The following is a 26,870-nucleotide window of genomic DNA, read 5'->3' on the forward strand; positions in this document are numbered from 1 at the left end:
CTGAAATATATCAAATAGCGTGAAGACTTCTGCCTGAAGCCCATACACACAGCTCAGCGTACATGTTGGACCCCAAGTATGCTGGCAGTCTGGCGAGGTACACTTTCAAGCAAGGGCTTTGGGATGGAGATGCAATATGGCAGTCGTGCCAACATATCTCATCAGCCACCTGGTGGAAGGGACTTTGTGGATCTGAGGCTCTTTCCCCTGTTGCCTCCATCATCCTCCAAATTCTACCAACATCAGCTGCCTCAGAGCGCATTTGGTCCTTCTTTGGGAACACACACATCAAAGCACGCAACAGGCTGACCAATAGAAGGGTTGAAAATTGGTGTCCATCCAGGCAAATTTGAGGCTTTTTGAGCCTGACAATGAGCCATCCTTAAGAAGTTTGGAAAGTGACAGTGAAGATGAGGCCTCAGAGTCTGATGTTCAAGAGGTAGACATTGAGGAGGTCCAGGGAGAAGACATGGAAGCCTGAGATGAAGACAACCAAAGATTTACAGATGCAATGGATCATTGGGATCATTCAATATTCCCTTTTTGTGTTCAGTGAAATCATCCCATGTGAAGAGTCAACTTATTTAATTAAAGTAAAATTCCTAACTAAATTACACTTTTTTCTATTGGAGGGATTTAATCATGTGCAATTACATCTACTTATGATATGGTAAATATATTCCATCTGAAAAACATCTACATTTAAATGGTTAATATTAATTTGCATATATCTCCGTTAATTCCACGGAAAGTTTCCACCTCTGAATATTCCCCAAAATGTTCAACCCTAGGGACAACCGAAGAACCCAATTACGTTCTAGAATCCAGATAGTGTGTGTTTTTTTCTAAGAGTGTGGATGGTATATATATATATATATATATATATATTGATAAACCCATCAATGACATCACACCATTCAATTCTATGTGAATACTCAATGGCACACTTGAAGTCAAGGAAGTGGATTTTAACGACCAAAATGGCATCTCATGGGGGAGATTTTCAAGACATAAAACGCCAGTTTGAGCTAGTCCAGGAAGTGACGTGGCAGGCTAGCTCAGTGCTGCCCCGGTAACACATGCCCATCTGACAGTTTATCATCCTTATTAGGCACTGGCCATGCAGTTTTTCAATGTGCCTGTCTCTAAATAGACTTTGTTTTCAAGATTTGTAAAGATGTATGATGGCCAGAACCTATTTAAGCAATGAAGCACAACAGTCATTAGTGAAAGACATTTTGAAAAATGTAGGTTTTGTGCCTCAACATTTACTTCCTGGTTTGAGACCATGAATATAACGTCCCATGGAGTGTAATGATGGGATATAGTGGAAATTAATTTGCCTGTTGTTGTTATCTCTGCCATCTGAGAGGTCTGCATTTGATAACTCTGTTAGACATGTAGGCCTACATGTTGTGAACTGGCATTGACATGGTAAAAGTAGGGTTTATGTGATCCCATGAATATACCTGACAAATACATAACATGTATAACACATTCTGTGATGTGCCGGAACAGGCAAATACCCTGTCTTGACTTTTTAAAGAGGATCCTCGTTTTATGGTGCATGGGGGAATTGTGGAAGCATTAAAACAACAATTAATTTGATGACATACATACAGCCAATTCCCGAAATGTCACAATCTACTGAAAATAATTGCCGTAGGCCAGTAATCGAGCAGTCAACCAGAAGATGGACTCCTCTCATAATAATTTGACAGAAGCCATATTCTTGCATAAATAGCGTTGTTCATAGTTTTTCCAGTAAACGAGTGAGTCAGCATCGCCCTCTGCTGGTTTCCCGAAGCTCGTGAAATTAACTCCTGTGATGCCAGAACACTCCAAAAGAAGCGCAGATACTCAGAAAGTCAGAGGCGCGCGGCTTTTGGAGAGTCAAGACTTCACTCGGCGATATCCCTCCTGCGTAGGCTACAGTAGTTGTAGTTTCCGTATTCCTCCAGAGAAATGTCATTGTAAAAAGTTATCTGACATCATTATCGTTGCCAAATCTTTTTTTTTTTGCATATCGTATCAAGTGTGGGAGCTTCGAATTGGATCATCAGAGCTCTTGATGCAGAGATGCCACAGTTCATTCGATATGTACAGTGTATATATAGGCTACGACCTATGAAATAGCTGCTCACAGACTGGGATTTAATTCCTTTACCAAGACGATTTTGAGATAGTCATTTTTGTGTATTTTCGAATCTGGAATCTGGATTAATGAGAGTGGAAATTGTGAAGGCGCGTTCCGTAGCCTAAATTGTATTTTTTTTTTGCGCGAATATTTAAATTCTCCCAGTTTTAGTTACGACGGAACCAACTATTTGGAAAGGGAATTACAACACGTTTACAAAAGGAAGAAATTAAATCGGATCCTCATTTTCACAGGTTCTTGACCTTGAATCTAATTAGGCTACCAATTCTTCATGATGTGGATTTATTTCTACCTCGTTCTTTTTCTATTAGGTGAGACATTTATATTCTGATGGTATTTAAGTTTTAAATGCAGACAAAACCATTTATTCAATTGCACGACATGCATGGGGATAGTTTTGCAATTGTTGTGAATATTATGAATATTATACATTCAGTAGGACTCTTTCATTTGAGGTTGTTTCGCCTTTAACCTACTTATTGTGAAATGAATCTTACATTTTTCTGTCGGATCAATACATTTAAATTGTTTCCTTAATTACCCATAGAATGCACGTTTGAACTTATTAGGTGCAATATTTGACCTATACTCCCAACTTGTTGTTAGTGCTTATTGTATTGTCTTTTCGCATCTCGTCTGCCTATTTGATTAAGGTTGAGAAAGTGAAATAACTCATATAAAGTTAATTAATGCATAGCCTAAACATGATGATGATGATGATGATGATGGGGATCTGTCTTGTTGGTAGAAGCTGCTCAATTAATCAGTTACTGATAGTGATTATATGCATAATTTAGTTGTACTGCATACTCCCTGTACTTTAAACCAATTGCAAAGTCTATAGCAATATCCCCCTTAGCAGTTTGCAGGTTTACCTGAAGGTATCGCTCATGTCAGTCTTTCAATCTAAATAGGACTCAGTGTTTGTATCTTTCCTTGTCTATGCCATTCAATAGATAAGCCTCTGTTTTGCTCTCCCTATGTTTGTTATTGATTTGACTGCCCATACACAACAACAATATGGAACACTTTAATATTCTGAAGGTAAGTGCATTGGGATCAATGACCATGCACAGGCAGCCCAATTCTGATATTTTGCCAAATTATTGGTCTTGACCAATCAGATCTGATATCTTGCCAATAAATGGGCAAAATATCATGAAGCATAACAGATAATAGACTGAAATATATCATATAACTAATTGATGCATCAAATGCGTGTGTGCTAGTCATAGCCTACATACAAATGAACATGTCAAACAACAAATGACTTGTCAAACAACTATCATATATTTCGATCTGTTCCTGGGTCTATTTGTCAAAGAAAATCTTGCACCTGTTTCATCCCAGTTGGCAAAACCGGTTGCAATGACGTCATGTTTGTGTTTTATACTGATTTCAAAATTACGTTTTTAATACATCTCTTTAGTGACCAGACAAAACACATGTAACTGATTCTAATCTGGTTAACCAAAATATGAAGTCTGTCCTCAGACTACTTGATGCCGTTGTAATCTGGTAATCTGACGTTTCTACAGCCAGAAATGTAGTTTACAACCAGAATATGTGATTATTATGTCCCATGCCAAATTCTGCCTGCTGAGATTGCAGCATTGTAAGGAGTTTGAGTTTCCAATTGCACAGTAGCCTGCATTTATAATAGGTCTTATTACATACTCAAGACGGTTTAGGACCAATATATAGTTCCTAGTGGACAACATTTGGCATGGGATGTCATAATGTCATTTTCTGGTTGATTTTTTGTTTGTTTTTGTAGCTAATACATTACGACCAAATATGTATTTTTCATGACAACATTGAGACATGAAATATAATATGCCATATCTGGTCAGAAAACCATTATACAAATATTTCAACCCAAAAAAGGGATCAGAAGAACCACCAGAATGGCGTCATTGCAACCACTTTTGTCCACTGGGTGATTACACGGTTATTTAATTGCATTTCCTTATACCATATGTGTATGTATTCTTTGCGTGTTTCATATACGTAAACAAAATATCCAGTGATCAGAAATCCCTTACACCAGTGTTTCCTAAACCTCAATTAGTACCCCACAGCTATTCCGCTTCTTTCATGTGTTCCAGTACTAGCACTCTTGAGTCAATTTTGTCAGATGTGCTAGTTGTGGAATATATCAAACACATGGAACGCCTGGAGGTACTCAAGAAGAGGTTTAGAAAACACTGCCTTACCTTATGAAATGCTCATACTGCACCAGTGACAGAATAAATCCATCATATATACCCATGCATGTGTAACTCCATATGTCAGACCAATGGAAACAACCTCCTGTTCCCTCCCTCAGACGGGGTTGTGTCCTCCTGGGGTGGTTCCTCATCGGCCCTGGTAGGGACGGGTGCCCATGGCTGGTTGGATTGCGTGAGGGCCAGTGACATATGCAACCAGAACCCCCAGTGCAGCTCCCGCTACCGGGTGATGCGTCAGTGCCTGGTGGGCAGAGAGAGGGACACCATGCTGGCCAACAGGGAGTGCCAGGCTGCCCTGGAGGTGCTGCTGGTCAGCCCGCTGTATGACTGTCGATGTAAAAGGGGCATGAAGAAAGAGCTTCAGTGTCTGCAGAGCTATTGGAGCATCCACATGGGCCTGACTGAAGGTGAGACTAAAATCAATGAATAAATTGTATTAAAAAAATTGTCTTGTACCAAGAAGATAGATACTTGCATAATGAGATCTGCATGTATGTGCATAGATAAGAATTAGAAACGGAATTTGATTTGGTGAAATGGTGTTGCAGCAGTAAACTGAATCAAAACACAGAATATATAGACGATAAACATATACAGACAGAATAACTCTGCTATTATGAATTGTATATGTCATTGATTTAAAAAAAAAAGTTTTGTTCGTGAACAAACACGTAATCAGCAAATTAGATCTAATTAGATACAGTGGCTACATGATCATCTAGGTCTCTTTTTTTTAAATGCAGAGAATAAGGAAAGTCTCATGGATTGTATGCTGCACCTGCTACAGGATAGAGTGCATTCGGAAAGTATTCAGACCCTTTCACTTTTTTCATATTTTGTTAGGTTACAGCCTTATTCTAAAATTGATTAAATTAATTGTTTCCCTCAGCAATCTACACACAATACCCCATTATGACAAGGCGAAAACAGGTTTTTAGAAGTGCTTGCATTTCAGCCCTTTACTATGACTATTCAGACCCTTTGCCATGTGACTCGAAATTCAGCTCAGGTGCATTCTGTTTCCATTGATCATCCTTGAGGTGATTGGAGTCCACCTTTGGGAAATTCAATTGATTGGACATGCTTTGGAAATGCCCACACCTGTCTATATAAGGTCCCACAATTGACAGTGCATGTCAGAACAAAAACCAAGCCATGTGGTTGAAGGAATTGTCCGTAGGGCTCCGAGACAGGATTATGTCGAGTCACAGATCTGGGGAAGGGTACCAAAACATTTCTGCAGCATTGAAGGTCCCCAAGAACACAGTGGCCTCCATCAATCTTAAATGGAAGAAGTTTGGAACCACTAAGACTCTTCCTAGAGCTGGCTGCCCGGTCAAACTGAGCAATCGGGGGAGAAGAGCCTTGGTCAGGGATGTGACCAAGATCCCAATGGTCACTCTGACAGAGCTCCAGAGTTCCTCTGTGGAGATGGGAGAACCTTCCAGAAGGTCAACCATCTCTGCAGCACTCCACCAATCAGGCCTTTATGGTAGAGTGGTCAGATGGAAGCAACTCCTCAGTAAAAGGCACATGACAGCCCGCTTTGAGTTAGCCTTAAAGGCAACTAAACAAGATTCTCTGGTCTGATGAAGCCAAGATTGGCTTGAATGCCAAGCATCACATCTGTAAGAATTTGGCACCATCCCTACGTTGAAGCATTGTGGTGGCAGCATCATGCTGTGGGGATGCTTTTCAGTGGCAGGGACTGGGAAACTAGTCAGGATTGAGGGAAAGATGAACAGAGCAAAGTACAGAAAAATCCACGATGAAAAAGTGCTCCAGAACGCTCAGGACCTCAGACTGGGGCGAAGGTTCACCTTCCAACAGGACAATGACCCTAAGCACACACCCAAGACAAAGCTGGTGTGGCTTTGGGACAAGTCTCTGAATGTCCTTGAGTTGCCCAGCCAGAGTCCGGACTTGAACCCGATCTAACATCTCTGGAGAAACCTGAAAATAGCTCTGCAGCGATGCTCCTCATCCAGCTTGACAGAGCTTTAGAGGAGCTGCAGAGAAGAATGGGAGAAACTCCCCAAATACAGGTGTGCCAAGCTTGTAGCGTCATACCCAAGAAGACTCAAAGCTTTAATCACTGTCAAAGGTGCTACAACAAAGTACTGAGTGAAGGGTCTGAATACTTATGTAAATGTCATATTTCCGTTTTTAGTATTTAATACATTTTCAAACATTTCTAAAAAACTGTTTTTGCTTTGTCATTATGGCGTATTGTGTGTAGATTGATGAGCGGGAAAAAAATATTTAATCAATTTTAGAATAACGCTGTAACATAACAAAAGGTGTAAAAAAGTCAAGGGGACTGAATACTTTCCGAATGCACTGTATATTGATACCCCCGATGAAAAATATATGCTTTCTATTCTCTGTGAAATAATGGAGCAATAATGCAATTACAGCAGCAAGACCTGTTAGGGGTGCGCGATTGGTTTTCACCTAAAGTGTTCCATATTATCGTATTATTAGGTTACAAACCCACCGTTCAATGGCCTGGAGCCAGCCACTTGCACAATCCAGGAGGTAATATTTCACTTAGACCTTAGTCCTTCAAAAGCCTACTTCACATTGTCATAAGCGTGGCATGATGAATGTTTCAAGACATCACTGCAGCTGATGTCAAATCAAATCACAAGCTCTAATGTAGTCAAAAGCTTTGACACACCATATGCTATATTCAACTGTGGCGAAGTCACTTTTACCAGGAGCTAACTTCCTATGGCACCAGTCAAGGTATGTCAGTCGCTATGCCTGTGATCTAGAATAGAGGGTTCAAGGGAAATGTTAGGACACTAAAGCAGGCCTATCTGAACGGAGTTACACTTGGACTTACAGTAGGCTACATACAGTAAGCTGTTTTGACAAATACAGACCTCCCCTGTGTCTTTCACTGAGGATACTTGACCGAACAATGTAAGTGTCCCATTTTGGCACTGTCCAGGGAGATAAAACAGGCTGTAATGGAGGACAGGGCTCTTTACAGTGCAGCTTTAATCTAATCATGATCCATTGTGCAGTCAACCAGGCTTTTGTTAACTGGAAACAATCAGTATATAATATTGTTCTCCATCGAAACAAACACGAGGGCCAATTCCCCACAGACCCTCAAAAACGCTGCAAGCCACTTAAAAAATGGTTGTGGACAAAACCCAGAAAAAGTTAGGATATTATAGGAAGAGCACCAGCTTGAAAGGTTTTCTCAGCAGATACGGAAATGTCTACAGGCTATGTCGATAATTCCTAAGAGCCAGCCTGTGTTGCTGTTGACTAAAATATTAAGTCATTTAGGGAATTTTGGGGCATATTTATTAAAGGTTTGTGTGTGCGAAATTGCAGCAAAAATGTTGCGTTCTCTGCATTTTGCATAAAGAATTGTAGATAGTGTTAATGAATTGTAGGTAGCATTTTAGTCATTTAGCAAAAGCTGTTATCCAGAGTGACTTACAGGAGCAATTAGGGTTAAGTGCCTTGCTCAAGGGCACATCAGCAGATTTTTCACCTAGTCGGCTCAGGGATTCAAACCAGCTACCTTTCGGTTATTAGCTCAACAATCTTAACCTCTAGGCTACCTGCCTAGACATTAAGAGGGGCGAATGTTAAAACATTAACAAAGATAAAATGAGTAAAGGCACGCCATCTGCAAGTTTCATATAAATTGATTGTCCTTTTATAATATTCATCTTCTATTCTTTGGTTCGTGGATTTCCAATATTTATATTCATGAAATGCTCTGAGCATAATGCAGGGATAAGGACTTACACTCCTAGTGCAATGATAACCACAAATCTCACACATTAGCAGCCTTTACATTTCTGTTTACTAAATTGTGCCCTTATTTGTGTGATAAAGAAGGCTACTTTGCTGTATTCCAAGATTAGTGACTGCTTAGACTTTGTTACACTGTGCATGTAGGCAGCAAACTGGAGGGCGTTGCTGCTGTGAAAAGGACCAGCATTCATTGGGCTACTTGCGCTCCGTCTTTGGCCCTCGTTAATATTGTACACGTGAACTGTTAATTGAGGTTTTAAAAGAAATGCCAGCTGAATGCAATGTGTCAGTGACAGATAATGGTTGGCCTTTTGAATAGGTCCTTCTCACTGCCGGACAACAGGGGTTTGGAGTCTGAATCTATAAAAGGCATAATTACTATGTGGGAAGCATACTCTTTAATAACATAAAGGTAGCTGCATTTCTCTTTCGATTAAGCCTCATGGTGAGAGCACAAGGGTTTGAGGCAGTTCCGGCCAGTCAGTTAAGAAGTCCCATTCTTCACATATCACCGTTTTGTTCTTTCAAATGAAAGTGAATTGAGCAGATAGCTAAGAGAATTGAAGGCCTTTATGTGGGCGGTTTCCTTGCAGTTTAATTAGTAGAATATATTTCTACAGCAGGGAGCATACGTGAGTCTGTCTCAGGCCATTGTGAGATCTTACATGAAATAACAAAGTAAGCACTTAAAAATAATGACTTTCCCGCTGGTATTCTAAAGGTCAAGAGAAGAATCTGTCAGTATTCCATGCTAATATCACTACACAGCTAATTTAGAGCGGGGAAATAGGAACCCTATGCCAGCTTGAGTACGTTATTCCTAGGACCCAGGCAGAGTCAGGGGAGAAACGCATAAGGTTACAGAGGTACACAGTATTCCTCAGTGAAACCATCATTACCATGAGCAATGGTAGCAGTCACCAGCCATTACCTTAGCCATCCTCTGTCATAAGGAGCACATTTCTCCAGTGAGGCAATGGGAGTTTGCTTCTGCATGCTGAATGTGTCCTCTGTTTTTACTCATCTTGCCACGCTCGCGAGGTGGGTGCTTCATCATCAGAGGAAGAGACCTGTCAATATTTTTCTGGAACAAATCAATAAGAGATTTTCAGGCCCCCCAAAACCTGTGAACAGGATCAATGAAATGTGATGACAGGGATGGCATTCTATGTTCTTGCAAATCCCTCTAATGATTCCTTTACTGTAACTGAAGATCCATCGAGCAGATTTCAATTTGACTGAAATGACACCCAGAGTGGCTGCTATAGTTGGGAAATTCGCCCCTCTTACCCTGGCAGGAAGAGACAGACTATTTTGCCTTCTGAATACGGGCAAGTGGGGATTTGGATGTGTTCCGCCATAACGGTTTGTGAATGATTGAATGCGGATCATTGGAATTGTGCGAATGGATTAGCTATCAGAGCCGTTGCCATTTTCTTCTACACAGATGGTCTTCAACCATTGAGAAATATGTAATCAATATTCTTCATTTATGCAAATAGACCAGGTCAACTTTAAACAAATAAGGTGAATGACAGCTATTAAAATGTACTTTGCTTCAAGCTATAAGCTGTTTGCCAAGACCGGAAAAATCCATAGGACACTTCCATCACCTCAGGAATGTACTCCTATTGATAATGAATATGTGATGGATTTTAGATTCTCTACAGCTTAAACTCTTAGGCAGTCATCCACTGAATCAACTTAACCCAATGAGTCCCACCGTAACGGCAGCATGTTTCGGCCTTCTAACCCCTTTTAAAAAATGGGGTGTTTAAGCTACAGATTTCTGGGTTGTACCATCGGTGGTTATGATATCCTTATGGGGCCTGGGGTTGGGTATTTTTACCACAACGTCTGTGGAGTCCGAATGGTTTGCGCTGCAAACTATTAAAAGCTATCTATAAAAAACTGAAACTCTCACGAACACGTACAGATGTTGCTCTGTGACGCCCACAAGCTACACAAGAACTGTTAGAAGGTAAAAGGTTCTTCTACATAGAAGATCATCGGAAATCTCAGGACATAGTGTCTATAATACTGTAATAAGCTCACATGTTCCCTGTCACAAACTCCATGCAGTTGTCGCTGACTAGTTGGATATTCTTTTCTCACCGAGCAAAGTATTTCTGAACGTACAGCATTCATATAAATTCATTTTGATCAGATATTTGCTTTGGCAGAACTCATTATTGTCAAGAAAATTCATGAATGCAACTGTTTATGTCAAATTGTTTTGTTTTCTACTTGTGGCCCTGGTTGTCCTGAAAATAAAAGGGTCAAACACTTCATTGTGAGGCTAAATATAAGGGCTGGACATGCAGATAAATGAAAAGCAGATCTTTGCTGGGATCTTGGGACTGATAGGGTTAAGAGCAATATCCTCCTACAAGGGACTCATTATTGTCTGTTTCACTCTGGCCGTGCGCAACACTGTCAGAGCAAATGAAGTCAAACGGAGTCTTAATTACCACGATAAGTTGTTGCCCTACGGCAAACCATCACTAAACAGCTGGGAATAATGTTTTGTATTACCTGAGGAATACATTATTGGTTGGGTGACTGTCAAATAGCACAGTTGTTCAAGAACAGAGTGCCATGGCCCCCTGCTGTGAATGTGAATCTGTCAAACCCCAAGCGAGAGAGCGATGCTGTACTTGTGCAGTTCTAATTTTGCATGGCACGTGATAACATTAGAAAACACTTTCAAAATCCATTCACTACCTTCTTAATGCTATCATTTGATGTTTGACAATGTTATTAATGAATTATTACTTCTTTGACTTACAATCAAATGAATTGTTATTATACACTGAGAATACCAAACATTAGGCATTAGGAACACCGTCCTAATATTGAGTTGCATCCCCCCTCAGAACAGACTCAATTTGTCAGGGCATGGACACAGGGATGCTGGCCCATGTTGACTCTAATGCTTCACACAGTTCTGTCAAGTTGGCTGGATGTCCTTTAGGTGGTAGACCATTCTTAATTATTATTTTTTTTACATTATTTTAAAATGTAAAATGTATTTTTTTTAACTCCTTTTACTCCCCAATTTCGTGGTATCCAATTGGTTGTAGTTACAGTCTTGTCTCATCGCTGCAACTCCCGTACAGACTTGGGAGAGGCAAAGATTGAGAGAAATGCGACCTTGACACAGTGCACATCCAACCCGGAAGCCAGCCGCACCAATGTGTCGGAGGAAACACCGTACACCTGGCGACCTGGTCAGCGTGCAATGCGTCCGGCCCGCCACAGTGGTCGCTAGTGTGCGATGAGACAAGGATATCCCTGCCGGCCAAACCCTTCCTAACCCGGATGACGCTGGGCCAATTGTGCACCGCCCCATGGGCCTCCCGGTCGGGGTGGCAGAGCCTGGGCTCAAACCCAGAATCTCTGGTGGCCTTAGACCACTGCGCCACCCGAGAGTCTCTGGTAGACCATTCTTGAGACAAACAGGAAACTGTTGAGCATGAAAACCCCAGCAGTGTTGCAAGTCCTTGACACAAACCAGTGCACCTGGCACCTACTACCATTCACCCTCTGTATAGCACACATACACAATCCATGTCTCAATTGTCTCAAGGTTTAAAATCCTTCTTTAGCCTGTCTCCTCCCCTTCATCTACACCAGGGGTCTCCAACAGGTAGATTGCGAGCTACCAGTAACTCGGAGCCCACTTATGAGTAGCTCGCCAAACAATTCTGAAAGTACATGCAATTTTCACGTGTTCCACCGCAAACCGTCCTAAAACCAATCTCACAAGTATCAGACATCACGACCATAGACGTTATCTCACATTTTCTGAGCCATTATTGGCTTAATAAGCTAATAACCTAATACAGTATCTGCCAATTCATTTCTAGTAATATTGCCCCTGTCTGTCTGTGGTGCGTGCGATTGTTTGTTTATCACTCTGTGTGTAGCCAGTGATGTGGTTACCATCTTGTGGGTTGACAGAAATACCAAATTAAGTGTTAACTGCAAAGTAGGCTTACCTGGCAGAAGTATATCATGAGTAAGTATATAATTTGTATCTATTATTTGTTATTTGCTAAATTTGCCATGAAATGAGCAACAGTAGGCCTACAGAACCATCGCTAGACTGGCCCATCTGGCCCGGACTGGCCCGTCTGTTGATTTTGTCCATCCACACCAGATGTGATCAGGACACGCATGTTGAAATATCACAATGAACTCTGAACCAACTATATTAATTTGATGACATGTCGAAACGCATGAAAAACTCATGGCCATTTCGCTATCTTGCTGTTGCTAGCTAATTTGTCCTGGGCTATAAACATTGGGTTGTTATCTTTTTATTTTGTTCTTTTAAAAAAAATGTTACCCCTTTTTTCTCCCCAATTTCATGGTATCCAATTGTTGTAGTAGCTACTATCTTGTCTCATCGCTACAACTCCCGTACAGGCTCGGGAGAGACGAAGGTTAAAAGTCATGCGTCCTCCGATACACAACCCAACCAGCCGTACTGCTTCTTAACACAGCGCGCATCCAACCCGGAAGCCAGCGGCACCAATGTGTCGGAGGGTACACCGTGCACCTGGCAACCCTGGTTAGCGCTCACTGAGCCCGGCCCGCCACAGGAGTCGCTGGTGCGCGATGAGACAAGGGATAAGACATCCCTACCGACCAAGCCCTCCCTAACCCGGATGACGCAAAGCCAATTGTGCGTCGCCCCACGGACCTCCCGGTCGCGGCCGGTTACAACAGAGCGGTTACGGCGCGAACCCAGGGACTCTGATGGCACAGCTGGCACTGCAGTACAGCACCCTTAACCACTGCACCACCCGGGAGGCCCGGGTTGTTATCTTACCTGAAATGAACAAGGTCCTCTACTACGACAATTAATCCACAGCTAAAAGGGTAAACCTAGTTCGTTTCTAGTAATCTCTCCTCCTTCATTCATCTTATTCTGACTTTATATGTCGGTTGGCAACCAACTTTAAGGTGCATTACCACCACAAATTGGACTGGAGTGTGGACCTTTATGGTATGAGAAACAAGATTCTCTTTGGCCTGAATGCCAAGCATCACATCTGGGGGAAACCTGGCACCATCCATACGATAAAGCATGTTGGTGGCAGCATCATGCTGTGGGGATGTTTTTCAGCGGCAGGGACTGGGAGACTAGTCATGATCGAGGGAAATACGAACAAAGCAAAGTACAGAGAGATCCTTGATGAAAATATGCTCCAGAGCGCTCAGGACCTCAGACTGGGTCGACGGTTCACCTTCCAACAGGACAATGACCCTAAGCACACAGCCAAGACAACGCAGTAGTGGCTTCGGGACAAGTATCTGAATGTGGCCCAGACAGAATCAGACTTCAACCCGATCGAACATCTCTGGAGAGACCTAAAAATAGCTGTGCAGTGACTCTCCCCATCCAACCCGACAGAGCTTGAGAGGATCTGCAGAGAAGAATGGAAGAAACTTTCCAAATACAGGTGTGCCAAGCTTGTAGGGTCATACCCAAGGAAACTCAAGGCTGTAATTTTTGCCAAAGTTTCTTGTATAAAGTACTGAGTAAGAGTCTGAGTACGTATGTAAATGTCACGCCCTGGTCGAAGTATTTTGTGTTTTTCTTAATGTATTTGGTCAGGCCAGGGTGTGACATGGGTTTTTGTATGTGGTGTGTAGCTTAGTGGGATTGTAGCTTAGTGGGGTGTTCTAGGAGAGTCTATGGCTGTCTGAAGTGGTTCTCAATCAGAGGCAGGTGTTTATCGTTGTCTCTGATTGGGAACCATATTTAGGCAGCCATATTCTTTGGTTGTATTGTGGGTGATTGTCCTGAGTGTCTTGATGTCCTAGTTCGATGTTAGTTGACACAAGTATAGGCTGTTTTCGGTTTTCGTTTCGTTTATTGTTTTGTAGTGTTCGTGTTTAGTCGTGTTTACGTTTGTTTAAATAAACATGGATCGCAATCGACACGCTGCAGTTTGGTCCGACTCTCCTTCACCATATAAAAACCGTGACAGTAAATGTGATTTTTCAGTTTTTTAAAAATACATTTTCAAAAATGTCTAAAAACCTGTTTTATAGATTTTAGATTAAGGCTGTAAAATAACAAAATGTGGAAAAAGTCAAGGGATCTGAATTCTTTCCAAATTCACTGTATGCTCCTAAAAATCATGTTCTATTTTAAAGCTTTGCTACACAGATGCTCATTGATGCGCGCGAGCAGTTTGGATGAAATGATTGAATAACATGTAGGCATACATTTATTTTGCAACGTATGTGCACGTAACGCCAACGCAAACATTGGGGTCAGCATGTTAGATGTCACATTCCTCAATTTCTAGATGCGCAATTAAAGGGGAATTACTTTTTTTTTTTTTATCCAAGCCTAAAAATGTTTTTCTTATGATATGATTTAACCATTGACATGGACTCAGAACATCCAATTTCGTTGTTTCTCTATGAACAATTGTAATTTTGAAGGAAAATAATTTTGGAAATATACAACAGATTTTATGAACCTTTATTTTACCAGATATGTTGACAGAAAACATTACTTTCTCTTACACTAAGGACCCGGGGAAGAGTTGCAGTGGGGAGGAGAAGAGCAGAATTTGCCTATTTGAAAGAAAGAAAAAAATGAGTAGCTCGTGACATGTTTCCTTTTTTTTAAGTAGCTCTCATGCTAGAAAAGGTTGGAGACCACTGATCCTCACTGATTTTATGTGGATTTAACAAGTGACATCAACAAGGGATAATAGCTTTCACCTGGATTCACCTGCTCAGTCTATGTCGTGGAAAGAGTTCTTAATGTTTTGTATACTCAGTGTATGTGGATGAGGCTAAATTATAATATACTTGTATGATATGCAGGGAAGTTTCTTCTTGGCCACTTGGGTGAAACTGAAATAGTTTGTTTCCCTAAACTTCCCCTCAGTCCCCCCGGAGAAGAATAGAGCTTCATCATCCATGATCCTCTATAAGCTGGCCCTGAGGCTGGCCACAGCACTTTCAAAGCTAGAGCATTTGGCTTTGTTTGAAGATTTTGCTATTGTACAATGGCCATTTAGGATGGGTAAACAGACTTTATGGGAAGTCTCTGGGAAAAAGGACCTATCTCAGTGGTAACTGTGGGTTCCCTAAGAGTTCCAAGCACTCGTAAAAATTGGCAATTGTTGTACTTAGGCATGCTAAGAGAGAGAAGTAAGAATCTTTGTCTGGCTGCCTTTGCTTTCTCACTACAGAGATGTGTAGGATGATATGGAAAAATGTGGACAGGGAGAAATAGGGATAATATCCCCTTATCTCACAACCCTCCCCCATGGTTTCTGCAATAGCTACTCTTAGAGAACTGCCTGTGGTGATGTTACACGTTGTGATGATCGTCAATGCTGACTGAAGTAGTGAAGGGAAGCTAGGGAAGTGGTAGAAATGGGATTTCTTTGTCCTTAGGGTGCACAACACAAAGGTTTCAGCGACGAGTGGCTTATCTGCCTTTGCCATCCATACTGTTAGCTAACGTTCAATCGCTGGAAAATAAATGGGACGAACTGAAAGCACGTATATCCTACCAACGGGACATTAAAAACTGTAATATCTTATGTTTAACAGAGTCATGGCTGAACGACGACATTAATAACATACAGCTGGTGGGTTATACACTCTATTGGCAGGATAGAACAGCAACCTCTGGTAAGACACGGGACGGGGGCCTATGCATATATGTAAACAACAGCTGGTACACAATATCTATGGAAGTCTCTAGGTTTTGCTCGCCTGAGGTAGAGCATCTCACGATAAGCTGTAGACCACACTATCTACCTAGAGAGTTTTAATCTCCTGGCACTAAGACAGCATTGAATGAGCTCTATTCCGCCATAAGCAAACAAGCTCCTCGTAGCCAGGGACTTTAATGTAGGGAAACTTAAATCCTTTTTACCAAATTTCTATCAGCATGTTAAATGTGCAACCAGAGGGTAAAATCTCTGGACCACCTTTACTCCACACACATACAAAGCTCTCCCTTGCCCTCCATTTGACAAATCTGACCAGAATTCTATCCTCCTGATTCCTGCTTACAAGCAAAAATTAAAGCAGAAAGCACCAGTGAGTAAATCAATAAAAAAGTGGTCAGATGAAGCAGATGCTAAGCTACAGGACTGTTTTGCTAGCACAGACTGGAATATGTTCCGGAATTCCTCTGATGGCATTGAGAAGTACACCACATCAGTCATGGGCTTCATCAATAAGTGCATCGATGACGTCATCCCCACAGTGACTGTACGTACATACCCCAACCAGAAGCCATGGATTACAGGCAACATTCGCACTGAGCTAAATGGTAGAGCTGCCTCTTTCAAGGAGTGGGACTCTAACCTGGAAGCTTATAAGAAATCCCGCTATGCCCTCCAACAAACCATCAAACAGGCAAAGCGTCAATACAGGACTAAGATCGAATCGTCCTACACCGTCTCTGACGCTTGTCGGATGTGGCAGAGCTTGCAAACTATTACAGACTACAAACGGAAGCACAGCGAAGAACTTCCTAGTGACATGAACCTACCAGACGGGCTAAATAACTTATATGCTCGTTTCGAGGCAAGTAACACTGAAACATGCACGAGAGCATCAGCTGTTCCGGCCGACTGTGTGATCACGCTCTCCGCAGCCGATGTGAGTAAGACCTTTAAATAGGTCAACATTCACAATGCCACAGGGCCAGACGGAATACCAAGATGTGTATTCCAAGCATGCACGAAAACAACTGGCAAGTGTCTTCACTGATATTTTCAACCTCTCCCTGTCTGAGTCTGTAATACCAACATGTTTCAAGCAGACCACCATGTGCCCAAGATCACTAAGGTAACCTGCCTAAATGATTACCAACCCATAGCACTCACGTCTGTAGCCATGAAATGCTTTGAAAGGCTGGTCATGGCTCACATCAACACCATTATCCCAGAAACCCTAGACCCACTCCAATTTGCATACCAAAGATCCACAGATGATGCAATCTGTATCTGTACTCCACACTGCCCTTTCACACCTGGACAAAAGGAACACCTATGTGAGAATGCTACAGCTCAGCAGTCAACACCATAGTGCCCTCAAAGCTCATCACTAAGCTAAGGACCCTGGGACTAAACACCTCCCTCTGCAAATGGATCCTGGACTTCCTGACGGGCCACCCCCAGGTGGTAGGGGTACATTACAACACATTACAACACTCCAGCCAGCCTAGTCATAGACTGTTCTCGCTGCTACTGCACGGCAAGCGGTACCGGAGCGCCAAGTCTAGGTCCAAGAGGCTTCTAAAAAGCTTCTACCCCCAAGCCATAAGACTCCCGAAAAACTAATCAAACAGCTAATTTACGCTGCTGCTACTCTCTGTTATTATCTATGCATAGTCACTAACATAACTCTACCTGCATGTACATATGACCTAAATTACCTTGACACCGGTACCCCCTGTATATAGCCCTACTATTGTTATTTACTGCCGCTCTTGAATTATTTGTTATTCTTATCTGTTCCTTTTATTAGGTATTCTCTTAAAACTGCATTGTTGGTTAAGGGCTTGTTATTCAGCATTTCACTGTACCCGTTGTATTCGGCAAGTACAATTTGATTTGTAGTTCAATCAATCGTTTTGATTATGAAGCAGCAGTATGAACAAGCACAATGATAAGACCAAACACACCAACTTTTATTTGACCCTCATTTGACCACATCATCTTCTACCTGGAGAAGAGTTGCAGGGGTTGAATGAGTCAGTTGGAAGCTGGAGAAAATGACTGTAGGTGGCCAAGGGAGTATGAGAAGCCGGATTAGGATTTTAGCTTTGACAGTGGGGTTAACCTTTAACTCGTGCAACAAGTGCCATGGCTACTTTAATGACCACAGAGATTATGGACATCTGTTTAATGTCTCATTTGAATGATGGCACCTTATGCAGTTTAGTTACCCCCTCCCCCCATCACTCCCTTACCAGATGGAATAGTGCTGTCTTATGGCCCTCCAACACCACATTCAGCATATTCTATTCTCCCATCCAAGAATTGACCAGGCCCTGCCCTGCTTAGTTTCAGAGGCAAGCAGTCAGTAGGATGTAGGGTGGTGTAGATGCTGACAGTCTCTCTGCAATGTCTTACAATGGGTTGCTTACTTTCTTATAGTAATGTATTATGTCTAGGAATCTATGGAGTGTGTCTGGAGTCCTGGTCAGGGTCCATGGTCAAAATCTTAATTATTAGAGATGTTTCCTCATTATCAGATGGGGAAACTGGTTATGATTTTTTTCTCCCCCTCACGGAAGGGAACAAGACATTATATCAGCCTTAGTGTGGCCCTCCTTGGACTTTTGCTCAGGAGTTGGCAAGGGAAGAGTTCAATGTCGTCCCTCTGCAGTTTATAATGCTGGGAGGCGCAACTTTCACTTCTGTTGAATGACATGTTTTTTTTTAGCCATTTGGCGTTATAGTTGATCATCTTTAGTTTGGTGTATTTCAATAGTTGTTTTACTGACGCTTTTTGTATCCCCCTGTTCACGATGGAACTAAGATAACATACAATGTTTTCTTTTCAACAAATGTACTGTGAACCCACGTTACACTGTGTTACTAAAGTGACATCTTCAAGGGTATTCTTTTTATTCCACCTGATCGGCAGCCTGGTAATGAAATATGCACTATACTGTACAACATGATCAACACATATGTGAATCACACACTACCTTCCGTTGAAGTCTCCATTCTCTGAACAGCTGGAAGAACACTTGATGAGGTAACATCCTCTTTTCAAACGCACGGAGCATTGTGATAAACAAATGGTGATATTTATTGATTGGATGGTTGTCCACTGGGCTTCACCTCTCCCCACAGGTTTTGGATTTTCTCATTTGCTGCGGTGGGCTCCCTGCCTGTCCCACACCAGCCTTGCTGTGTTTCTGTTAGCATCAAAATGCAATGCTACACACTGGAGGGTTTTGTCTGGATCACACCGAATGGCTGTGAATTTTAAACACAGGATTAGAGGCTTCTGAGAGAGAGGCACAGGGGAGCAGCACAGTCAGTTGAGTGCTAATTTGATTCATTTTTTTTTTTACAAACAGCCATAGCAATTCAGCGTTTGGAGGCTGCCTCACCTAAATCAGCGAGCACCAGGACCAAATGTTCTTTCCAAAATCAAAGTATCTGACCGTGGTGAACGATCTGCTTTGCATATCACAAAATTAGCCAAATGTTCACACCATTGAAATCTTCAGGGTGTAAAATGTGTTATTGGTCAGACAGACCGATTAAGAGCCAAAATCTCAAGTTGACAAATTTTGTAGAATTCAAACTTCACTGGTTTCTGTTATCAACAGAAACAATATAGATATTTGCTTATTGTTTTAGCACAAAAAAAAAATGTTTTATCCTGTGCAATGTTTCTAAAACCATGACTCCTTGCCTTAGACACATGAAGGTCAACAACTTTGTATACATTTTGAGATCATATTCCTTTATTAAATGTACCGCAACACATACCCAGTAATTAATGTACCATGAACTACAGTATGTGGGTGTGAGCACACTATCATTTTCCTTTTTATCAAAACAATTTCATCATGTACTGTTTTCCCAGGTGGAGAGCTTTATGAAACATCCCCTTATGAACCTGTGATTCCTGTTCGCTACCCTGATGCATTCCGTCTCGCTTCCATTATCTCAGGTAAGAACAAATGTTTAATGTTATCATTTTTTGCTCCCACAATGACTATTCCATGTTAAAAGACTGTGAAGATACACTGTATACAGTGCCATCGAAAGGTATTCAGACCCCTTGACTTTATCCACATTTTGTTACATTACAGCCTTATTTGAAAATGGATTAAATAATAAAAAGATCCTCAGCAATCTATATACAATATTCCATAATGACAAAGCAAAAACAGTTTAAAAATATATATATATTTCCAAATGTATTACAATTTTAAAACTAAAATACCTTCAGACCCTTTGCTATGAGATTCAAAATTGAGCTCAGGTGAATCCTATTCCCATTGATCATCCTTGAGATGTTTCCAATACTTGACCTGTGGTACATACAATGGTACATACAACTGATTGGACATGATTTGGGAAGGCACATACCTGTATATATAAGGTCCCAGAGTTGACAGTGCATGTCAGAGCAAAAACCAAGCCATGAGGTTGAATGAATTGTCCGTAGAGCTCCGAGTCAGCATTGTGTCGAGGCAAAGATCTGGGGAAGAGTACCAAAATACTTCTGCAGCATTGAAGGTCCCCAAGAACACTGTGTCCTCCATCATTCTTAAATGGAAGAAGGTTGGAACCACCAAGACTCTTCCTAGAGATGGCCAAACTGAGAAATCGGGGGAGAAAGGCCTTGGTCAGTGACGTGACCAAGAACCCGATGGTCACTCTGACAGAGTGTCTAGAGTGTGCTCTAGAGTGTCTCTTCGGTAATGGGAGAACCTTCTAGAAGGTAAACCATCTCTGCAGCACTCAACCAATCAGGCCTTTATGGTAGTGGCCAAACGGAAGCCACTCTTCAGTAAAAGGCACATGATAGCCCGCTTAGAGTTTGCCAAAAGGCACCTAAAGACTCTCGGGCCAAGAGAAACAAGATTTTCTGGTCTGATGAATCCAAGATTGAAATCTTTGGCCTGAAAAGCCAAGCGTCTGGGACTGGGAGACTAGTCAGGATCGAAGGAAAGACGAACGGAGCAAAGTGCAGAGAGATCCTTGATGAAAACCTGCCCCAGAGCGCTCAGGACCTCAGTCTGGGGGCTAAGGTTCACCTTACAACAGGACCCCGACCCTAAGCACACAGCCAAGACAAAGCAGGAGTTGCTTCGGGACAAGTCTCTAAATGTCCTTGAGTTGCCCAGCCAGAGTCTGGACTTGAACCCTATCTAACATCTCTGGAGAAACCTGAAAATAGCTCTGCAGCGATGCTCCCCATCCAACCTGGCAGATCTTGAGAGGATCTGCAAAGAAGAATAGGAGAAACTCCCCAAATACAGATGTGCCAAGCTTGTAGCGTCATACCGAAGAAGACTCGAAGCTGTAATCGCTGCCAAAGGTGCTTCAACAAAGTACTGAGTGAAGAGTCTGAAAACTTATGTAAATGTGATATTTCATTTTTTTAAATACATTTGCAAACATTTCTAAAAAACACTTTCCTTTGTTATTATGGGGTATTGTGTGTAGATTGATAAAAAAAAACAATGAATCCATTTTAGAACAAGTCTGTAATCAGTGGCGGTCAGTGCTGTTTAAGATGAGGGAGGACTATTTTTTTTCTTCTATTACAGCATACTGGACGACTGTCATTCATATTCCATTCACCCAGTTAAATGTAACAGCGATAGGTTTAGGCTAATATTCCACACTCAGATTTCCCTTCCCCCATTATAAGGTTGCTACAACCTAGCCCAGTGGTTCTCAATCCTGGTCCTGGGGACCCAAAGGGGTGCACATTTTTGTTTTTTCCCTAGCACTACACACCTGATTGAAATCATCAAAGCCTTTTGATGAGTTGATCATTTGATCATTTAATCAGCTGTGTAGTGCTAGGGCAAAATCAAAAATGTGAAACACTTTGGCTCCCCAGGATTGGGTACCACTGGGCTAGCCTATGAATGACGGTTTACAACGTAGGTGCACACAGGTTGAGAGACACATTTGAGGTGTGTCGAGAGACACATTTGACATTTAACACCGCCTTGCACACTCTTGCCTGCATCTAGCTGATATAGGGTGTAATCATTCGTCCAAAAATGTGACAAATTCAGGTATGTTATCCCCGATTTGTTCCATTTGCTTCCATTTAAGAAATGTTTTTCAACAGAATCAGCGGAATGAATACACTCTCGTCCTCTCACCTTGTCCCTTTGCTTGTGGACTTCAATACCCAACACATCAGCTGTATGTGACCAGGCGAAAAAAAAATGTTTCCAAGCCAAACCACTACACACAGCCTACATCGGTGTCACAATATTAGCTAAAGAAGTAACGTCATAGTCAGCATAGCTAATAGAAACGAATGTGTTAGTAAACCCACTACAATCATGCAGTAACGTTAGTGTACAGTCAGTAAGCAGTTACACCGGTGGACCCCGGTGGCAATACATTTGTAAAGCCAAAAGCTTACCTTGACTTGGAAGAGTTCCAATGTTTTGTTGGAAAGTCATAGCCAGATAGCTAAAATAACATCCCTTTGTTTGAGCAGGGTGTTAAGAAATTAATTTGTTATACTGTTCGACTAATGTCTTTCTCTCTCTCTTTGAGTCAACTACTCACCACATTTTATGCACTGCAGTGCTAGCTAGCTGTAACTAATACTTTCAGTACTAGATTCATTCTCTGATCCTTTGATTGGGTGGACAACATGTCAGTTCATGCTGCAAGAGCTCTGATAGGTTTGAGGACATCCTCCGGAAGTTGTCATAATTACTCTGTAAGTCTATGGAAGGGGGTAAAGAACAATGAGCCTCCTAGGTTTTGTATTGAAGTCAATGCACCCAGAGGAGGACGGAAGGTAGCTGTCCTCCGGCTACACCGTGGTGCTACCCTACTGAGTGCTGTTGAGGCTACTCTAGACCTTCTTTGCAAAATAGTGTGTTTTAATCAATTATTTGATGATTATATTTAGTATAATTTTAACAAAAAAATATAACTTTTTAATTGTTTTATTTTTATGAAATTCACTGAGGAGAAATTCACTGAGGAGCCTCTACTGGCTGTAATGTAACAAAATGTGGGGAAAATCAAAGGGACCACCTATTGAGAAGTGGCTGTTAAGTAAATCAGGTGTTAAATTAGGTGGAAAGGAGATTGCCACTTTCAGTAAATATGATGGATTCCTCTTTATATTCCTGAGTTCACCAAGGGGTCTTGATTACGTAAACCCATATATTTCCCATCTATTGATTTTCCATTCAGTTTGATTTCTGTTTACTAATTAAACAGCAAGTATTCATCAAGGGAACTATTGCTCACATTTTGTTTACTGGTTATTACTGAAAGGGCAATACAAATCCATGCAGATCTTATTATAAGACACAGCTACAATGGCTATTACACTAAGGGCTCTATTTTAACAAACCTAATTACAATGGTAAATCTTAGTGCTGGTGACAGATTTTTGTTGTTGTGCTATTTTACTTCCAGAATATGTGCAGAGTAGCTAGAGGTGGCACAACATTTCTGGGTTTTGATGAATTAACAAGTTGTGGGTACGTCGAGGCTTGACACCTCATTGGCCAATCAGAACTTGCTCCATGGCTGAATATGTGGTTGCTTAAAGTTGTCTTTACAGTGTTTTATGTATTGCCTCGTCATCATCTCCAATTTGATTGTAGTCCGTTATTTCCTAGTTTGTTAAATGGCCTGCCCCATATGTGCTAAATATGTTGAACATGTTTGCAGTCCACATTGTTCTTTTTTAAATTTTACTTTTATTATCTAGGCATGTCAGTTAAGAACAAATTCTTATTTACAATGACGGCCTACACCAGGCAAACCCAGTTGATGCTGGGCCAATTGTGTGCCGCCTTATGGGACTCGCAATCACAGCCGGTTGTGATACAACCTGGATTCAACCCAGGATGTCGGTAGTGATGCCTCAAGCACTGAGATGCAGTGGCTTAGACCACTGCGCCACTCGGGAGCTCCGAGTCCATTCCTTCAATATGGAAATACATTGTTAAACATACACTACCGTTCAAAAGTTTGGAGCCACTTAGAAATGTCCTTGTTTTTGAATGAAAAGCACATTTTTGGCCCATTAAAATAACATCAAATTGATCAGAAATACAGTGTAGACATTGTTAATGTTGTAAATGATTATTGTAGCTGGAAACGTCAGATTATTTATGGGATATCTTCATAGGCGTACCGAGGCCCATTATCAGCAACCATCACTCCTGTGTTCCATTGGCACGTTGTGTTAGCTAATCCAAGTTTATAATTTTAAAAGGCTAATTGATCATTAGAAAATCCTTTTGCAATTATGTTAGCACAGCTGAAAACTGTTGTCCCTGATTAAAGAAGCAATAAAACCGGCCTTCTTTAGACTAGTTGAGTATCTGGAGAATCAGCATTTGTGGGGTTTTTTTTACGGGATGCTGGCATTCTAGGCAGAGTTCCTCTGTCCAGTGTCTGTGTTCTTTTACCCATCTTTTCTTTTTATTGGCCAGTCTCAGATATGGCTTTTTCTTTGCAACTCTGCCTAGAAGGCCAGCATCCCGGAGTCGCCTCTTCACTGTTGACGTTGAGACTGGTGTTTTGCGGGTACTATTTGATGAAGCTGCCAGATAATACTGCCTTTGCTGCAATGGCTAGGCTCTCCCGTTTCATAATCTGTATTGTAAGCGGAGATGCGAGGTTCACAGCCAGAGGAAATTACATGTCTCTCCCTATGCAAATGAGATGTTAGGTTTCACATACTGCATCTCAGATGAGCAAGAGGACAAGTACATTAGAGTGTCTAGTTTGAGAAACGGACACCTCGCAAGTCCTCAACTGGCAGCTTAATTAAATAGTTCCTGCAAAACACCAGTCTCAACGTCTACAGTGAAGAGGCGACTCTGGGATGGTGGCCTTCTAGGAATCCTTCGGTAGGAGGCATGGATGTTTGTCCTATCCATTGAATATAGATTATTAAATAGTATACACAAATCTTACTATAGGCCTAGTTATAACAAACATTTAGCTAATCTGGCTTCAACATGAAAATACTAGTCTACACAAATTACACTCGCATGCTATACATTTTTGAGCCATGGACAATTGGACAAAAGTTAAGAAGATTAGCCTACCATATCTGTTGATATGGCCTGTTAATGACTTTGTCACGTGAAAGGCAAACAATAAAACAGGCAAATGGCTTAGGCTCCAAGGGGATTCAGCACCAAGGGCAGCGATCAGAATTCATGCGATTTGACGGTTAGATCCAACAGAAATGTAAAGAAAGTCTGTTGTCTGTTTTGCTGCTTATGATATTTTAATAAAACATTGGTTATAGGCTACTGATTAGGCTACTGTGCGCCTCCTCTGACAAAATCAATGGCGTAACAAATCGCGTTACATCTATGACAAGCTTTTGGCCAGTCTTAACTAGCAGAACCCTAGCTTTTACAAGTTGAATCTAGCGCGGCCTTAACGCCAGTCGGGAATAGAGCCCTGAGAGAGACTATCGCAAAAAAAGATATATATTAAAAAAAGGTGAAATATGAGGACCGCAGGGCCATTGCCACAACTGTAGGAAATATAGGCTACAGTCATTTGAACGTTAAATCACTTCCGTTCTCCAGATCCTGTGGAAATTGCCGGAGGATGATCGAGCCTCATTTGCTAAAAGCAGTATACAGCAGAGATGCCTCATTTGCTAAAAGCAGTATACAGCAGAGATGCCTCATTTGCTAAAAGCAGTATACAGCAGAGATGCCTCATTTGCTAAAAGCAGTATACAGCAGAGATGCCTCATTTGCTAAAAGCAGTATACAGCAGAGATGCCTCATTTGCTAAAAGCAGTATACAGCAGAGATGCCTCATTTGCTTTTCCTGGCCGATGCCTCATGCTTTGTTTTATATCTTGGAGGTACAAGAAAGACACGCTTTCTGCATGAATCCCTTTAGCTTGAAGTCAGTAAACGACATAGGTTGTTTGAAAATATACTGGTTTGATCTATCAAAAAGGAGAACACCAGACAAAATACCAAATTGGAAGTGGCTTTGAATACCTTGGCGTTTTAACCCATGGTCCATATGAAGGAGGCTCAAATCGTTGTCTATCCTACATTCTGGTCATTTTTCAGCACCTTTTGAAACAGCAGCTGGGGCTCATTAATGTGTTCATTTTTGCTAGAACTGTTTCCAACAATGTTTCTTTCAAAGGTGAAATATCGGATTTGCTCTCCTAAATCCATTTAGCCTTAGTCATTTATTATTTCAGAGGACAGAATAATTGATTGTGGAGTTGAGAAAAGCCCACAGGCAAACAGATAAGTAATTACAGTTGTTCTCTGAAATACTTTTCCCCGCCGATTTCAACTGCACAAAAGTGTGCTTAATCACTTTTAAAATGGTAATCTGAACCAAAGCTCAGGGAATGTGATATCTTGCTGTGTTGATGTGGATGGGGAAATACACTCTCTAGGAGGAAGGATGAAAATTGAAAAATTATCTCCACAACTTAAGAGTTTATAGTGAGAGAGATAAGGACACCATTGATGGGGAAAAAAACATACTCCACAGTATCTCTAAATTCACACAGCGGTAATAAAGCAAATGACTGAGAGGAAAGTGAGAGTACGCATTGCCCAAGTCCACCATTTTTTTACTTCAATGTGTACAAGTCACTAGTCTTACTCTTGAGCATTGTGAGAGATATTGGTTTGCACTCATATCATTTTTCTACCTCAATAGGTTGCCCCCTCATCCAACACCAGATAATTCTGAATTTTATATAACAAATTATCCCATAGCATACAAATATATACTTGACTGTAATTTCTATTTTATTTTACACAAATTGTTCCATCCTTGTGACCCAATGTTGAGCTAATTCACTTATTAAGAGCAGAGGCCAGGATTAAAAAAAAGCAGCACGTGTCCTCCAGGAATTGACTTTGACACCTCTTAGTTAGACCTTCTAACACTTCCTACTATAAGCCTCTCACCTCTCTGCTCCACATGCCCACCATC

At 41.4% G+C, this 26,870-nt stretch overlaps 1 protein-coding gene across 2 annotated transcripts in view; it reads left to right on the forward strand.

Moving 5' to 3' along the window:
- Nucleotides 1-1,883: 1,883 nt before the first annotated feature.
- LOC118358119 (GDNF family receptor alpha-2-like) overlaps nucleotides 1,884-26,870 on the forward strand; it is a 72,360-nt gene continuing 47,373 nt past the window's right edge. For both annotated transcript variants that reach the window (XM_035735595.2, XM_035735594.2), the window contains exons 1-3: nucleotides 1,884-2,469; nucleotides 4,488-4,796; nucleotides 19,780-19,866. In XM_035735595.2, coding sequence (XP_035591488.1) covers nucleotides 2,430-2,469; nucleotides 4,488-4,796; nucleotides 19,780-19,866 — 436 coding nt within the window. In that variant the 5' untranslated portion in view covers nucleotides 1,884-2,429. The remainder of the gene's footprint in view (nucleotides 2,470-4,487; nucleotides 4,797-19,779; nucleotides 19,867-26,870) is intronic.

The sequence above is a fragment of the Oncorhynchus keta genome, chromosome 25 (assembly GCF_023373465.1).
Source record: "Oncorhynchus keta strain PuntledgeMale-10-30-2019 chromosome 25, Oket_V2, whole genome shotgun sequence".
NCBI classification, from domain to species: domain Eukaryota; kingdom Metazoa; phylum Chordata; class Actinopteri; order Salmoniformes; family Salmonidae; genus Oncorhynchus; species Oncorhynchus keta.